Below are 18,599 nucleotides of genomic sequence, written 5' to 3'. Positions count from 1 at the left end.
AATTGGCAGCACTGAGATGCTTTGTTCATGAATATGACTGTACTTCAAACAATCAGATTATAGCAAATACCGTATACAGTTGTATTCAAAATTATTCAACCCCCACTGAAATTGATTGTTTTGGCCAGTTTGACATTGATTTTGATCATCCTGTCATCCTGCTTACAATTAAATCAAAGAGGCACGTGTAGGTCAGACAAATATAACATAACATTTATAATGAAATAACCACAAATGTCTTTTCTGTGCTCACATCATTATCAGTTTTATTCAACCCCCAAGTGACATTCAATCTTAGTACTTAGTACAACATCCTTTTACAGTTATAACAGCTTTTAAACGTGAAGCATAGCTTGACACAAGTGTCTTGCAGCGATCTACGGGTATCTTCGCCCATTCGTCATGGGCAAAAGCCTCCAGTTCAGTCACATTCTTAGGCTTGCGCACTGCAACTGCTTCACAGTAGGCAAGGTGTTCTTTTCATCATAGGCCTTGTTCTTCCTCCTCCAAACATAGCGTTGATCCATGGGCCCAAACACTTCTAATTTTGTTTCATCAGTCCACAGAACACAATCCCAAAACTTCTGTGGTTTGTCCACATGACTTTTGGCATACTGCAGTCGACTCTTCTTATTCTTTGGAGACAGCAAGGGGGTGCGCCTGGGAGTTCTGGCATGGAGGCCTTCATTGCGCAGTGTGCGCCGTATTGTCTGAGCAGAAACTTCAGTACCCACATCTGACAAATCTTTTCTCAGTTCCTCAGCAGTCACAAGGGGGCTTTTCTCCACTCTACGCTTCAGGTAGCGCACAGCAGTCAAAGTCAGCATCTTCTTTCTGCCACGACCAGGTAGCGTTTCAACAGTGCCCTTTGCCTTGAATTTGCGAATGATGCTTCCTATGGTGTCTCTTGGTATGTTTAACATCTTTGCAATCTTCTTATAGCCATTGCCCTTCCTGTGAAGAGTAATCACCTCTTCTCTTGTCTTCCTGGACCATTCTCTTGACTTCACCATGTTTGTAACCACACCAGTAAATGTCTAGAAGGAGCTGAGTATCACAGTCATTTTAAAGCTGCCCAATTGGTGCTTATTAGGCTTTATTGCTGCTCCCTGACATCCACAGGTGTTTTCAATACCTGATTGAAAACACTTCAATGAACCTCTGTTTTTCAGAGTGGTAGTCTTTAAGGGGTTGAATAATTGTGTAAATGAAGAATTCACAAAATAAACATTTACTACTGTATTACAAAACCAATTGATGTCATTTTAGTTGCATATGGTTCTTTAAGAAGTCCTTGTAGGATTTCATTCTGAATACAATTACAAATGTACACTAAATTCCCTAAAACCCTTTACAGCATTGGGGGGTTGAATAATTTTGAACAAAACTGTAACACGTACCTTCATTTTAAGAGGGACGTTTTAGGATTTTTTTTTTTAAACAACTTTGAATTAAAATAAAGGTCAGTGCCCCTCAATGCAGCCTGATTAGTACCCATCTGCAGCCTCAATGCAGCCTGATCAATGCCCATCTGCAGCCCATCTCCCATCAATGCAGCCTGATCAATGCCCATCTGCAGCCTCAATGCAGCCTGATCAATGCCCATCTGCAGCCTCAATGCAGGCTGATAAATGCCTATCTGCAGTCCATCTCCCATCAATGTAGCTTGATTAATGCCCATTTTTAGCCTCAATGCTCATCCGCAGCCTCACCATCTCTCATAAATGCAGCTTGAACAGTGCAGGAAATCACTGAGCCGTCATCTCCTGTTTACTTGGCTCTCACTCAGCTCTCAGTCTGCAGTCACGCACACAGTCCTGCCTCCACCGTCGGCAGTGGACCAGCTCCTGTGATAGACAGAACACTGGTCCAATGCCGGAGGTGGAACTGCGACTTGGTGAATTCCAGCGGCGCTCGTCCCCCTCTTTCCCCTCTGAGGTACACTATCGGCGTAAAACACGCACCCGTGATTTGCCCCCTATTTTTCAGGGGGGGAGTGCGTATTATACGCCAATAAATACGGTAGATGCAACTGATAACTTATAATTGATTGCATCCACAGGGAATCCACTTCCTTCTGTGTGGCATATCGACTAAGTGGGTTGTCAACTATAGATCGATTATTCCTATTGGGAAAGATCGATCAGAAAAAAAAATTCAAGCGTGTATGGCCACCTATGGATCTACTAGTAGATTTAGATGGACTTTACATAAGTAACTAACAAATCAAAGCCAAACTCCTGCTAACACATTTTAAACAGTTACAGCAACAGTTTTTTTCCTTTTGGGATACAGGTTTTAAACCAACTTAATAAAATCGGATCATTGTAAGCACCATTGTTAGTGTTATGATTAATGTTTTATCTCAACCCTCTAGCTTCCACTTTTGCTGGATAGCTTGGTCTGTTAAAGGAAGCTGAAAAATAACAGCAGGATCAACAGGTAAACAAACTGCGTTACAGGAGGAAAAAACCAGGGCTGTGGAGTCAGAGTCGAGGAGTCGGAGGAAATTTTGGGTACCTGGAGTCGGAGTCGGCAAACAATGCACCGACTCCGACTCCGACTCCTACTAAATTTAGATTGGAATTAAAAAAAAAATTCCAACAGGAGTTTTATAAAGCACTAAAAGAAGTTGAAAAGTATGATCGCTCATCAAAACTTACTGTTGAAGAAGCCATCCTTGTTTATCCAGAGATCGTTAGTGATGTGGCCAGAATAGTTACTGCAATGCCACCCACCCAAGTCAGTGTCGAAAGATTATTTTCAGCCCTAAAAATAATAAAGTCTGACTTAAGAGCCTCTATGAAAGAGGATCTGGCAGAGGTAATTCTCTTCCTTAGAACTCTACATTGAATTGATTTGCATTTGCTAAGCCTATAACTACATTTCAAGATTAATATAAACCATTTCTAGGTTTTACAGATTTTGTTTTTGGTTCATTATAGATAAGCTTTGTTTTTGTTCTAAAACAACCAAATAATGTGGTTTGTATTTTTGAACTGGTAAAGATCCTGTTCCTGATGTTTATGCCTGCTGCTACTATCCAGCCACTTGATTGTTTTCATTGTGTTTGTCTTTTGCTTAAACTGTGCAATACAGTAGACTGTTGGCTTCGCAGCCAGTAGTCCTGTGGTAGGCAGGGCCATCTTTTCCATTGGGCACGCTGGGCAGTTGCCCGGGGGCCCCGCTTGCCTGGGGGGCCCCATCGGCTGCCCAGCAACCCCAGTAAAAAATTATGGAGAGTGACGAGTTAGAACTGCCCATGCCCAGTTCGCGGAAATCACAGAGAAGATCCGGTCCTCCACGAGTGCGGGGGGTTGCTGATGTAAGGGGGGAGTGAATGCAAAAATGTAAGGGGGCACTGATATAAAGGTTCCCCCTCCTATATTAGTGACCCCCCTTACCTTAGTGTATTTAATCTAAGAAAGGTGGTCTCTGGTCACCAGAGTACCCCACCCCCCACATCAGAGTCTGCAGGATTCCCCCTTACAATGCAAGGGGGAACTCAGTCTGCGGACCCTGATGTAAGTGGGAAAGAGAAAGCAGTGGACTCTGATAAAAGGTTGTCTCTGGTCACCATAGCCCCCCTCCACATCGGAGTTCCCCCCTTAGATCATGATCTGCAGCGTTCCCCTTTACATAAGAGTTCCCTTTCACTGTAAGGGGGAATCCTGCAGACTCTGATGTAAGAGGAAACTCTGTGCTGGCTGGGTTATAGTAACCTGACCTTCATGTCAATGAAGACATTTTTTTTTTTTACTTTTGTTTAACTTAAGCACATTTCTAATAGCACTAGCTATATGTTTATAGTTTAAATACTGACATTTGCATTGTTGGGCACTGAAAACTGTAATTTTAGGTACCTTTTTTTGCAGTGGCAGTAAAAAATGTGGTTCTGCCAGTAAATGTTATGATTTTTGTCAGTAATTCTCGTGCGTAATTGTGTAGACAGGGCCCCAGTGCACTGTATTGCCCGGGGGCCTATAATGCTCTTAAGATGACACTGGTGGTAGGTTGCGTTTCTTTCCCTCAAGGAATGTATAAAATACATTCGCATATTAATACAGAGGAGTCGGAGTCGGAGGTACATAAAACTGAGGAGTCGGAGTCGGAACATTTATCTACCGACTCCACAGCCCTGGAAAAAACACTGCTATGTTAATGCCAATGGCAGACCGCATCATATACACAGCATGTAATTAGATTTTTTGCCTTTAGTACCAATTTAAAAGAATTCTATGGCATGCACTTTCATTTTATAACATCAGCATTGCAATGTTAATACAAAAATTTGGTATTTTTGACAATCCAGAATAAGTTTACTTGAAAAATCTTTGCTCATGTTGTGAGTTCTGCCTGTCTGCTGGTCATCTCTTTCTTTCCTGGATTCCCTTCATGCCTTACATCTTCCCCTGTTTACTTTCTATTTCTAAGGACTACATACCCCATGGTACCTTGCTGCCTGTAAGTAGTAGTTTCCCGTACTGACACCATCTCCTGAAACTCCTCCTCTCAGCACCTCTGTAGTTCAGGCAGGCTCTGAATTCTGTGGCACAGCATTTCCTATTTACAGGGCATAGGTGTCACAGAATTCAAGGAAGTAAATGTCTTCAAAAGTACATTTACAAACTTCAAGATCATTCAGAGTAATATGAGTAGGCTAGAAATATTGGAAATACAATGGGAAAATTATAGCGGAGTTCCACCTGAATTTTTTTTTTTTTTTTTTTAAGTCAGCAGCTACAAATACTGTATCTGCTGACTTTTGAAATAAGGACACTTACCTGTTCAGGGAACCCCCGAAGCCGGCCTGTCCCTCAGCATCCTGGGTGGAGGCGCTGGCATCTTCAGTTAGGGAATCTGGAAGTGAAACCTTGCGGCTTCATAGCCTGGTTCCCTACTGTGCATGCAGAGTCGCGCTGAACGTTCTAAGTGGTCCCTGCTGTCTTCTGGGACATGTGTGTCTCCCAGAAGACAACGGGGGGGGGCAGAGGAGGGGCCGAACATGGCGTAGATCGCTGTGGATATTGTGGCAATCTTTTGCCTAGATTGGGAACAAATACCTGTATTAGAGCAGATCAGCAGAAGTTCCAATTCTGGGTGGAACTCCGCGTTAATACATAAATTTACACTTTGAACTTGGATACCCTTTATGCAAATACCCATAACCATAGCGCTACAAAGCAACCAAAGAAAATGTGAGTATTTTAGGCATGTGCTTTTTCTCCTGCATTTGCTGTCGTGCTGCACTGAATGACAATGGAAATCTAATTATTTTCTATGGTGCCTGTTCACATCAATGCAGTGTGTTTTCTGAAAAGCTGAAGGCGCTTCTTTTGATGCAATGCAATGAATTTTTAGCCCTATAGACTTTAATGGAAATGCACAAAAATGAGTGCAAAACTCATGTACACACACTTTTAGTCTTTGACAGAGTTTTGTGTATAAAATTAGGATTGCATCGATACCGGTACCAGTATCAGTGCTGATACCGAGCATTTGCACGAGTACTTGGGCGCTAGGGAGTCTGTCCCTTTCCCTGTCTCAAAGGGGAGATGGGGAATATCTCACCAACCCCCCGCCCCAACAGGGCTGATAAAAAGAAAAGAAAAAAAAAGAGAGAGAATTGTAATAAATATTGAAATGTTAAATTGTAAAAAAAATGTAAATAAAATAAAAAAAAACACTGGACACCATCCGCCCAACTCCCCCCCCCCCCCCCAAAAAGAAATCATTTGTTAAAAAAAAAAAAGAAATACATTATATATACAGGGAGTGCAGAATTATTAGGCAAATGAGTATTTTGACCACATCATCCTCTTTATGCATGTTGTCTTACTCCAAGCTGTATAGGCTCGAAAGCCTACTACCAATTAAGCATATTAGGTGATGTGCATCTCTGTAATGAGAAGGGGTGTGGTCTAATGACATCAACACCCTATATCAGGTGTGCATAATTATTAGTCAACTTCCTTTCCTTTGGCAAAATGGGTCAAAAGAAGGACTTGACAGGCTCAGAAAAGTCAAAAATAGTGAGATATTTTGCAGATGGATGCAGCACTCTTAAAATTGCAAAGCTTCTGAAGCGTGATCATCGAACAATCAAGCGTTTCATTCAAAATAGTCAACAGGGTCGCAAGAAGCGTGTGGAAAAACCAAGGCGCAAAATAACTGCCCATGAACTGAGAAAAGTCAAGCGTGCAGCTGCCAAGATGCCACTTGCCACCAGTTTGTCCATATTTCAGAGCTGCAACATCACTGGAGTGCCCAAAAGCACAAGGTGTGCAATACTCAGAGACATGGCCAAGGTAAGAAAGGCTGAAAGACGACCACCACTGAACAAGACACACAAGCTGTAACGTCAAGACTGGGCCTAGAAATATCTCAAGACTGATTTTTCTAAGGTTTTATGGACTGATGAAATGAGAGTGAGTCTTGATGGGCCAGATGGATGGGCCCGTGGCTGGATTGGTAAAGGGCAGAGAGCTCCAGTCCGACTCAGACGCCAGCAAGGTGGAGGTGGAGTACTGGTTTGGGCTGGTATCATCAAAGATGAGCTTGTGGGGCCTTTTCGGGTTGAGGATGGAGTCAAGCTCAACTCCCAGTCCTACTGCCAGTTTCTGGAAGACACCTTCTTCAAGCAGTGGTACAGGAAGAAGTCTGCATCCTTCAAGAAAAACATGATTTTCATGCAGGACAATGCTCCATCACACGCGTCCAAGTACTCCACAGCATGGCTGGCAAGAAAGGGTATAAAAGAAGAAAAACTAATGACATGGGCTCCTTGTTCACCTGATCTGAACCCCATTGAGAACCTGTGGTCCATCATCAAATGTGAGATTTACAAGGAGGGAAAACAGTACACCTCTCTGAACAGTGTCTGGGAGGCTGTGGTTGCTGCTGCACGCAATGTTGATGGTGAACAGATCAAAACACTGACAGAATCCATGGATGGCAGGCTTTTGAGTGTCATTGCAAAGAAAGGTGGCTATATTGGTCACTGATTTGTTTTTGTTTTGTTTTTGAATGTCAGAAATGTATATTTATGAATGTTGAGATGTTATATTGGTTTCACTGGTAAAAATAAATAATTGAAATGGGTATATATTTTTTTTTTGTTAAGTTGCCTAATAATTATGCATAGTAATAGTCACCTGCACACGCAGATATCCCCCTAAAATAGCTAAAACTAAAAACAAACTAAAAACTACTTCCAAAAATATTCAGCTTTGATATTAATGAGTTTTTTGGGTTCATTGAGAACATGGTTGTTGTTCAATAATAAAATTAATCCTCAAAAATACAACTTGCCTAATAATTCTGCACTCCCTGTATATATATATATATATATATATATATATATATATATATATATACACACACACATACATGCACGTTACATTAATAAAAAGTATTGGTAATCGGTATTAGCGAGTATTTGAAAAAAAAAGTTTCGGTACTTGTACTCAGCCGGGTAAGGGGGCTATATAAAATCTAGTCTCCTTCTCTAACCAAAAAAAAAAAAACACACACACATCAAAACTACGAAAGGTTGCACTACAAAAACGCAATGAAAAATGCATCATGCAGCAGCACTAATGTGAACTTTTGCTCAAAGTGATTGTAAACCCTCACATATACCCAGTGAAGTGACTGGCTTTAGATGATAAAGAGAAAAGAAAGCCTCAGATGATACACAGAGATGAAACAAATCCTTCAACATAAGTTGCACCTGTTTATTTGCAGCAATCTGTCCTGTACATCCATTCAAAGTGCAGAATTTAGAGAGCATTACAGAAATATAGGGCCAGATTCACATAGAACTGCGGCGGCGTAACGTATCGTAGATACGTTACACCGCCGCAAGTTTTCATCGGAAGTGCCTGATTCACAAAGCACTTGCGATGAAAACTACGCCGGCGGCCTCCGGCGCAAGGCGGGCCAATTCAAATGGGCGTGTGCCATTTAAATTAGGCGCGCTCCCGCGCCGGACCTACTGCGAATGCTCCGTTTCCTAACTACCGCCGTGCTTTGCGCGCCGTGACGTCATTTTTTCGAACGGCGACGCGCGTAGCGTACTTCCGTATTCCCGGACGTGTTACGCAAACGACGTTAAATTTTAAATTTCGACGCGGGAACGACGGCCATACTTTAGACAGCAATACGATTGCTGACTAAAGTTAGGGCAGGTCAAACGACGACTAACTTTGCGACGGGAAACTAGAGTATCAGCGACGTAGCGAACGCGAAAATCCGTCGGGGATCCGCCGTAACTGCTAATTTGCATATCCGACGCTGGTTTACGACGCAAACTCCACCCAGCGGCGGCCGCGGTATTGCATCCTAAGATCCGACAGTGTAAAACAATTACACCTGTCGGATCTTAGGGATATCTATGCGTAACTGATTCTATGAATCAGTCGCATAGATAGAAACAGAGATACGACGGCGTATCAGGAGAAACGCCGTCGTATCTCTTTGGTGAATCTGGCCCATAGTTTATGAGATAAGTACTGCTTGATCTGGCCAGTTTCAGCAGATAAATATAAGCATTCACATTTTGTTCATACATGCTATGAGAAGGAAACATTCCTCGTGAGGTCCTAATAGAGGAGTCAGCTGATTATACCTTGTGGTTGTGGTTTTTCCCTCCATCTTTTGACTGTTCCAGATTTTTACTGTTCCATCATTTGAGCAAGTGGCAAAAATGGAATGTTCATCAGAGACTCGAATTCTGTTTACTGGGCCCTTGTGTTCATGTAAGTGTGCCACCAACAAGCCTTTAGGATGCCACCCTGAGAGGAAAACAAGCACATATATCTATTTCTCAGTACCCAAACACTAGTAAACATTCCTGTTAATTAAATAACTAAAATATGATTCAGTAACATTGCTAAAATAATTTTGTGGGCCTGATGAAGGGTTCTTGCATAGCTATGAAACATCAAGCTATGATATGGTCTTTGAAATGTTTGCCCTCTGCAATAATATCAAGGTATGTGATGAGATGTTGAGAAGAAAAAGAAAGTAGAGTTGGCGCTGGTCCTACGGAGCCAAATGCTCCATAAAAGAGGCTCCTAGTGAAGGTGCAGTGTGAAAAATATACACAAAGTGCTAAACGATCCAAAGTGCCAAGTGTAAATTACTAGAACGATTCCACAGTATATATCATAAATGCAGCTATGAAAATAAATAAAAAAATACATAAAATATATATCACAGTGCTGTGCAAAGCCTATGTAAACACTGCTAGGTAAAGAAAATGTGCAAAACATAAAATTCCTGTACCATTAGGGTACCTATGTTAACCCTTTAAAAGATGTGCTGATAAGCAATATATTTTTTTTTTCCAGTGCAATATAATGTCCTTATTGGAAGTAAACAAATCCAATTGCCAAGTGCTGAGTGATTCTAAAAGTGCTTTGTGCTCTTGTTGTATGCCGTGATCACTGCAATCCGTGCTCTTATACACCCCGCACTCACCAACTTTTTCACCCCTTCTTAGGGTCTGGTGCCTTCACAGTATAGGCTACTGTGTAGTCCTCTGGCCGTTACACGTCCCCAATAGACAGCCAATAGTTATTACAGCTGTCTGTTTTTTAGTGTTACCACTATATGTCACTATATCTGCTCTCCCACAGCGCACACACACAGAAATATCATTTTTTTGTAAATATTAACTGCGAAATACCCTTTCTCATCAGCAGTATATAGCAGTTTTGTGACTTCTATCAGCGTTTGGTTAAAGCTTGTAGGAGGAGTTGTCATTCTACTCTGACTGTCATATGAGTCTGCCAGACCCACTTGTCTAGACAGTGCTGATTAGCCCTCTGCTGATCACATGCACCCTCCCAAGAAAAAAACAAAAAACAACTCTCTAGCAATAAACACCAAACTGAGCATGTGCAGCGTGACTCCAAAGGCTCTGTCTTATCAGGAGACTGTTTGGGGACAGTGGAAGAAGGGGAGGATCAGAGAAGACAGGATCAAACAGCCTTTTTACACAATGTGGATGATTAACCCCTTAAGTATACTTTACTGCATATACATACTGATTTTACTGTTGTGGGTTTAGTAACACTTTAAATTCTTGTGAGTGATGGAAATATATTGATCAACAAAAAGAACCTGACAGGTCTAACTCCTAAGGGCCCTTTCACACCAGCGGACGAACGGTCCGCTTTTCATAAGTCCGTTTACGGACTTACAATGGTTCCCTATGGGATCACGGGCGTTAGCGGATGGAGCATCCGCCAACGTCCGTATCACCCGCCTCCGTCAGGATCCGGTTATTCAGATGGAAGAAAACCCTATTTTTCTTTCGTCTGACGGATCGGATCGGATGAATACGGACAGACAGTCCGTAGTCATCCGATTCCCCATAGGGGAGAGCGGAGGAGAGACAGGGCGGTCTCTGCACTGTGTGCGGGTACCGCCCTGTCAGCCGCCAGCTCAGCGGGGATTAACGGAGGAATCCCCGCTGAGCCAAACGGGCTAACAGAGCGGATCAATACGGATCCGCTCCGTGTGAAAGAGCCCTAATTCTTTATCCAAAACGAAATTTTTTTTTTGGCTTAGATAGATTAATATAGATCCACCATACCACGGTATACCTGGTGTGTTCTCTACATACCTGTTGGTGGTGGTTTACTCTCCCACTCAGCACTCTCCATCATGCACTTGGCTAATCTCTCAGCATTGCACTGCTCCCGCTTCTGCTGGACCAGCTGTTGAACTTCAATTTTACAAGTGGTCATTCGGATCTGGAAAGCCGACGGTTGAGATGTGCTTGTGTAGATCTGCAAGGTGGGACGCCTTGACTGGATTCCCGTTCCTTCTGCTGACTGTTGAAGAATGTAGAAATTGGGACATATTTGGTTAGTTGCTAGAAAGATATTATTTTGAACATTTCTAATGTGGAATGCCAACTAATTAAGGAAGGAAAAGGAAGGAAATTCTATAACTCTGGATGAATCCCCATTTGTGGCTTCAACACTGCAACAGAGCTGCTATCTTTATTAATGCAGGTAAAACAGTCCTTTAACTCTAATTAGAGCACCAGATTTAAAAAAATCTATGCGGACTGTTGTCCAAAATTGGCTGTTGTATAAGGCCACAGAAGGCAAAAAAAGTGAGATCTAACACCTTTTTTTTTGTGGGAGTGCTAAACAAGATATTATGCGTTTGAAAACATGTCCACTATACCAGACTCACTGTAAAGGGTAAGTGTGGTACCAGTTACTGAGTAGCCCTTACGAGGTAGTTAGCCCCCTCCAGTGGAACAGACAAGCACTACAGCAGATGAATACCACATCAAATCATAGGATATATTGCTGTACAGGCACACATTCCAGAGGCATCATAACATTAGCCTAATAGAAGGCTCCCTGCAGAATCAAGTTCGCCAGGGTCCTTCACTTACCTTTCCACGCCGCAGGGCTCTGTCAGGAACAGATAACCCAACCTTCACCCATCACGGCGGGCAAGTCATAAGACGTTCAGGGACCGGGGTCCATGGGCAGGATCACTGGACCTGTATCGCACTCTGGCAGAAACTTTTGGTATTGGGTCTAACCAAAGTACTGGGATCCAGGATCCAGCCCTCCTAGGAGAGGCATTACAGGCAAAACCACGATCTTCTTAACCGAGGCCCAGGTACCAACCACTTTGGCCATGCAGGCATTTTTGAAGGATCCGGTAAGTAGCTTGCTTGGCCCGAAGGCTTTTTTAGCAATGCTTCTTGTAGAGCAACAACTTCACCATTACCACCACCTTAGACACTGGCAAAAAAACTGAGGTACTCCTGGTATGGGAGGGGTTATATAGGGGAGGGGACTTCCTGTCTTGGGTGTGCCTGTGTCCATCACCTGAAGGTAGGCGTAATAACCCACATAGTAATTACTATCCCAATATCCTTGCCTTTCTCATAAAAACAGTATGGCCCAGATTCTCAAAGGAGATACGACGACGTATCTCCAGATACGCCGTCGTATCTCTGACTCTGATCGGTCGTATCTATGCGCCTGATTCATAGAATCAGTAACGCATAGATTTCTATTAGATCCGACCGGCGTAAGTCTCTTACGCCATCGGATCTTAACTGCATATTTACGCTGGCCGCTAGGGGCGTGTACGCGGATTTACACCTAGAAATATGTAAATCAGCTAGATACGCAAATTCACGAACGTACGCCCGGGCCGACGTAGTACAGATACGGCGTTTACGTTAGGCTTTTTCCGGCGTAAAGTTACCCCTGCTATATGGTGGCGTACCAATGTTAAGTATGGACGTCGTTCCCGCGTCGAATTTTAAAATTTTTACGTTGTTTGCGTAAGTCGTCCGTGAATGGGGCTGGACGTAATTTACGTTCACGTCCAAACCAATACGTCCTTGCTGCGTACTTTGGAGCAATGCACACTGGGATATTCCACGGACGGCGCATGCTTCACAAGTTATTTACATAAAACACGCCCCCCTGTTCCACATTTGAATTAGGTGGGCTTACGCCGGCCTATTTACGCTACGCCGCCGCAACTTACGGAGCAAGTGCTTTGAGAATACTGCACTTGCCCATCTAAGTTGCGAAGGCTTAGCGTAAATAGGATACACTACGCCGGAACAAAGATACGCTATTCTACGAGAATCTGGCCCTAAATGTACACTATATTACCAAAAGTATTGGGACACCTGCCTTTAAAAACGCACATGAACTTTAATGGCATCCCAGTCTTAGTCTATGGGGTTCAGTATTGAGTTGGCCCACCCTTTGCAGCTATACCAGCTTCAACTATTCTAGGAAGGCTGTCCACAAAGTTTATAAGTTGATCTATGGGAATGTTTGACCTTTCTTTCAGAAGCGCATTTGTGAGGTCAATCACTGATGTAGACGAGAAGGCCTGGCTTAGAGTCGCCACTCTAAGGCCTCGTACAGACGAGGGGATATCCGCTGGAAACGGTCCGCCGGACCGTTTCCAGCGGATATTCCTCCTCCGGATTTTGATCCGATGGCTTGTACACACCATCGGATCAAAATACGCGCGGAAAACATCCGCGGTGACGTGTCGTGCCGCGACGATGACGCAGCGACGTGCGCGACGCTGAAGGGTAACTACTTCCACGCATGCGTCAAATCATTACGACGCATGCGAGGGATGGGAGCGGACGGATTGATCCGGTGAGTCTGTACAGACGACCGGATCAATCCGCTGGAAACGATTCAAGCGGATAGATTTCTTAGCATGCTAAGAAATTTCTATCCGCTTGAAATCGATCGGCCGGACGGATCTCCGCGGATAAATATCCGCTAGGCCGTACAGACGACCGGATTTGTCCGCTGGAACTGATCCGCGAATCAATCTCAGCGGATAGATCCGGTCGTCTGTACGTGGCCTAATTCATCCCAAAGGTGTTCTGTCAGGTTGAGGTCAGGACTCTGTGCAGGCCAGTCAAGTTCCTCCACCCCAAATTCACTAATCCATATCTTTATGGACCTTACTTTGTGCACTGGTCCAAATCAGTTGGTGGGGGGGGGGGGGGGTGGGTGTTTTAATGTGGGTGTTTTTCAGGGGTTGGGCTTGGCCCATTAGTTCCAGTGAAGGAAACTCTTAAAGCGTCGGCACACCAAGACATTTTGGACAATTTTGTGCTCCCAGCTTTGTGGAAACAGTTTGGGATGGCATCCTCCTGTTTCAAAATGACTGCGCACCAGTGCACAAAGGGCCATATAGACACGGATGAGCAAATTTGGGGCAGAGGAACTTGACTAGCCTGTAAAGAATCCTGACCTCAACCCGATAGAACAACTTTGGGATGAATTAGTGTGGAGCCTGCGAGCCAGGCCTTCTCGTCCACATCAGTGGCTGACCTCACAAATGCGTTTCTGGAAGAATGGTCAAACATTCCCATAGACACAGTCCTTCCCAGAAGAGTTGAAGCAATTATAGCCTGGGTCAACTCAATATTGAACCCATACGGAATAGGACCGGGATGCCATTAAAGTTCATGTGCGTGTAAAGGCGGGTGTCCCAATATTTTTGGTAATATAAAGTGTATATACAGACCTCAGACACAGAGCAACAGAGTTTTCGGAGTTAATGGACTGTACATGGTTGCTTCAGGGCATCTCCAGAGATGGATATTATTTTTTAAAAAGACAATGCATGTACAGTATTTCACAGCAAAGCTGTAACATGTTAGATACAAGCACTGCCTAGCTAGAGTGATATTTATTTTTTTACATCTGAGGTTTGTAAATGCATTTGATTTTTTAATGGGGAAGGTAAGGGGCCTTGAGATGAGGCCATTATTGTAAACTGTACCTACCATTTAAAGAGGATCTCCAGCATAGGCGTGCGCAGCCTATTGCATTAGGATGTGCACCCTAAAGCTCAGACACACATGCATGTGTGTGTGTGTGTGTGTGTGTGTCCACATATATATATGACCCCGCCACATTGATTTCCCTGCCGACACAGTGAAAGAGAAGAACATAAACACTTCTCTTATGGCAGAGCTGGTAAGAGGGAGATCTTTCCCATTTCCTGCTGCTACACAGAGCGATAATACTAATGTGCATGGGGTGATTAGGGTGTGCCTGGGCACACCCTGTGCGCACAGCTATGATCTCCAGTCATATATATTTTTTTTTTTAAGTCAGCAGCTACAAAAACTGTAGCTGCTGACTTTTAAGAAACAGACACTCGTCTGTCCCACAGTCCAGCTCTGTTCTCACCTGAGCTGTTTGTTTTATATGACTTCTTTCCCCTGCACTGGTATCTCAACTGCGGGGACCCAGCTGCGACAGCTTGCAGTTTCACAGCCTGGTGCCCACTGCGCATGTGCAAGCTGCGGTGCGCATTCTGAATGGTCCCGCAGACTTTTAAGACCTGGTGGAAGGGGAGGCGCAGTTCCGGATCGTACCTGTCAAAACTGGGTATCCTGCTCCCCCTCCAAAAAAAAAGTGCAATTTCCTAAAGGGGGAGAGGAGCCCTTAAAGCGGAACTTAAACTTTTGGGTGGCGCTCCACTTTAAATTTATAAAAAACATTCCTTTGGATTCTTGAAGCTTTTAAATACTAATATGTGAATGTTATTAAAACAGTTCCCATGAACTAGTCCGTTAGTTATATTTGATGACCTGTTTTGTACATGTTTTACTTCTGGCAACAAAAGTTTTTATATTCACTACCTGCGGAGAGGAAGACAATGGAGCATTAATTGCTGCAGAAGATTCTGAGCGAAGAGGTCTTTGGGTTTCCTGCTCAGCTGGAGGCAGAGTTCGTGTTACAGCCTGATTCATGTTTGCTGGCTCCATGGCACCAAACATGCTCTTCCATTCTTCATTCACATTGGAATCTTGCTTCACATGCTTTCGAGCTACAGACAGAATACATTGGCAACATTTATCACATAGCACTTGAAAAAAGAAAGTCAGAATCTGATTGCTTTATAGTGGCCTCAACAAAAAAAAATGCTGAGAAACATTATCAAATAAACTTAAATGTAACTTTATAGCAAAACTGCACCTGTAATTATGTAAACTCACATCCAAACCCAAATTGTATTACTTGTTTAAAAATGTAATTCAATTCAGGAATCTCTGACAGCACAGTCACTTTCTTGACTTCACTTTTCTGCACTACAGTTATGCCTCGTTTCCACTGAGCGGATCGGTTCGGTACGGTACGCTTTTTTGGGTGTTTCCATTATGAAAGCGTGCCATAAAAGCGAACCGTACCGCACCATTCTGGGTCCTGCTTCAGATGTGGGGCCATAGAGAATGGAACGGTTTCATTAGGGCGGACCTACAAATACATCTCACTGATTGGTGGATGTGCTAGGCTTTTTTTCTAAACCTTGCATGGTCCCGGATGGTCCGTTTTGCAGTGGAAATGCTCTGCAGAATAGACCGGACCATTCTAACCAGTTCCATTCTAAGCGACCCGAACCGATCCGCTCAGTGGAAACGAGGCATTAGAGAAACACAGCTTGGTTGAGGACCTCCACAGCCTGTGAATGGATAGTGAAGGAACCACTGATGAGGTCCATCATGTGCTGACTACTCCAGGCATAAGAATCATCCAAAATAATATGCAAAATAAAACCTAATAGTCTTAAAGGGCTGCTGTCTGCAGTTGGAGTCTTGTTGTGGCAGATAACATGATACAATTAGGTATTATTTAGGGCTAAACTCAGAAATAAGCAAATATTTTCTAATACAATAAGTACAGTGCCTTGAAAAAGTCATCATACCCCGTGAAATTTTCCACATTTTCTCATGTTACAACCAAAAACGTAAATGTTTTTTATTGGGATTTTATGTGATAGACCAACACAAAGTGGCACATATATGTGAAGTGGAAGGAAAATTATAAATGGTTTTCAATTTATTTTTTACAAATAAATATCTGAAAAGTGTGGTGTGTATTTGTAATCAGTCAATACTTTGTAGAACCATCTTTCGCTGCAATGACACAGGTTGGACTTGATGGACTTGTGTCTTCTTTCAACCTTACCAACTAGGTATGTCTCTACCAGCTTTGCACTAGGGATCAATGGATATCTTTTTACGGTGCTGATACCGATAGCGGATATTGTCTGACGATAATTTGTACATCTAACCACTAGCCGACCATCCGCCGTATAACAGTTATACGGCGGCAGGGCGGCTGCACGAAATCACGTAGCTATACGTAATTTCGCATTCCAGCCATTGGGGGCGCGTGCTCGCCCCTGGCCCCGACGCGCGTGCCCGGCGGGCACGATCAGCGCCGGGCACCCACGATTGCTCGTTACAGCGCGAGAACCCGGAGCTGTGTGTGTAAACACACAGCTCCCGGTCCTGTCAGGGGGAGAAATGACGGATCGTCTGTTCATACAATGTATGAACAGCGATCTGTCATTTCCCCTAGTCAGTCCCACCCCCCTTCAGTTAGAACACACCTAGGGAACATAATTAACCCCTTCCTCGCCCCCTAGTGTTAACCTCTTCCTGCCAGTGGCATTTTTACAGTAATCAACGCATCAAGTACCGATAAAAATCGCTGATCGCTGTTCCTGATTACTAGCCAATCTCAGAGCTGTCCCCTGTCAGAATGGGGCTCCGCCTTGTTTACATCCCCGTTCTGCCTCTCTGTACCGCGATCGCAAGTGGCCAGCGCACATAGAGTCCGCTGGACCCGTGCGCGTGCCCCCCCGGCTCTCACACGTCCACACTATCTCATGCACAGACTGACATACAGGTACATCGTTTTGCGCAGCCGAGCCGCCTTGCCATAGTATATATGTGGAAGGCGGTAAGCAAGTGGTTAGACTTCTCCACAACTTTATCCCTGACCTGCCTGGTGTGTTCCTTGGCCTTCATGATGTTGTCTGTTCATTAAGGTTCTCTAACAAACCACTGAGGGCATCACACAACAGCTGTATTTATACAGAGATTAAAATACACACAGGTAAACTCATTTTTTTCTAAATAGGTGGCTTCTGAGGGAAAATTGGTTCCACTAGATTTTAGTTAGTGGCATCCAAGTAAAGGGGGCTGAATACAAATGCATGCCACACTTTTCACATATTTATTTGTAAAAAATTTAGAAAACCATTTATCATTTTCCTTCCACTTCACAATTGTGTGACACTTTGTGTTGATCTATCACATAAAATCCCAATAAAATACATTTACGTTTTTAGTTGTAACATGACAAAATGTGGAATCTTGTCATGCCATGGGCATTTCTTCTAGAAACTGGGCCTCTGTGCATAGGCTTCCTGTAATAAAAACTGATGACTTTTGGTTTCTCTCCTTGTGCAGGGTGACTGGTCTTGTATCCCCCCTTCCCTCCTGTATCTACAGGCATGTGGTAGGTGGACCTGCTGGGTTCTTCACTTAGCACGGTTCTCTGCATAAACTGTACAGTACAGTGATGATGTCACTGCTATTTTTCCAGAATAATAATTGGATTTGCAAAGGTATTTGGTGAACACAAAATGGATTAATATCCTTGGTGGCAACTGAGGAATATACTGTATTTAAATTAGGGTTTTGGTTTTCTTGTGAAAAAAAAAAGAATTAGGGTTTTTGTGCTCAGAGGTAATATTTGAGCATACTGTATATTTAACGTGTAATGGATTTCAAATTACTGTATATACTCGAGTATAAGCCGAGGCACAGAATTTTACCACCAAAAAATGGGAAAACTTATTGACTCGAGTATAAGCCTAGAGTGAGAATGCAGCAGCCACTGTAAGCGGAAAAGAGGGTTTTGCACGCCTCACTGTGCCCATTGCAACCTTACTGTGCCCATTACAACCTCACTGTGCCCATTGCAGCGTACCTGAAATTCTTGACAGGCTGCGCTGCAGGCGTTCATTTTTTAAAACTCGCGGCTTCCTCCTGGTCCCATCCCGTAATAGGCGTTTGAAACTGTGTTCAGTGTTCCGCCTATCATGGACGTTCTTTCATTCTCGTACTCAGTTTCCCAGCAGACACTGTGTTCAGTGTTCCGCCAATCACAGACGTTCTTTCATCCTCCGACAAGAGAAGGTCCGTGATAGGCGAAACACTGAACACAGTGTCTGCTGGGAAACTGTGTCTGAGAATGAAA

At 43.6% G+C, this 18,599-nt stretch overlaps 1 protein-coding gene across 1 annotated transcript in view; it reads right to left on the bottom strand.

Moving 5' to 3' along the window:
• Positions 1–18,599, bottom strand: part of PIK3R4 (phosphoinositide-3-kinase regulatory subunit 4) — a 95,853-nt gene that overhangs the window by 28,066 nt on the left and 49,188 nt on the right. The window contains exons 11-13 of the mRNA XM_040353047.1: positions 15,188–15,375; positions 10,634–10,844; positions 8,630–8,795 (exon numbers count right to left, since the gene is read on the bottom strand). Of these exons, the coding sequence (XP_040208981.1) occupies positions 8,630–8,795; positions 10,634–10,844; positions 15,188–15,375 (565 nt within the window). The remainder of the gene's footprint in view (positions 1–8,629; positions 8,796–10,633; positions 10,845–15,187; positions 15,376–18,599) is intronic.

Source organism: Rana temporaria, chromosome 5 (genome assembly GCF_905171775.1).
Source record: "Rana temporaria chromosome 5, aRanTem1.1, whole genome shotgun sequence".
NCBI classification, from domain to species: Eukaryota; Metazoa; Chordata; class Amphibia; order Anura; family Ranidae; genus Rana; species Rana temporaria.
Note: the sequence above shows the minus strand (reverse complement) of the source record. Positions and strands in the feature narration are given on the sequence as shown.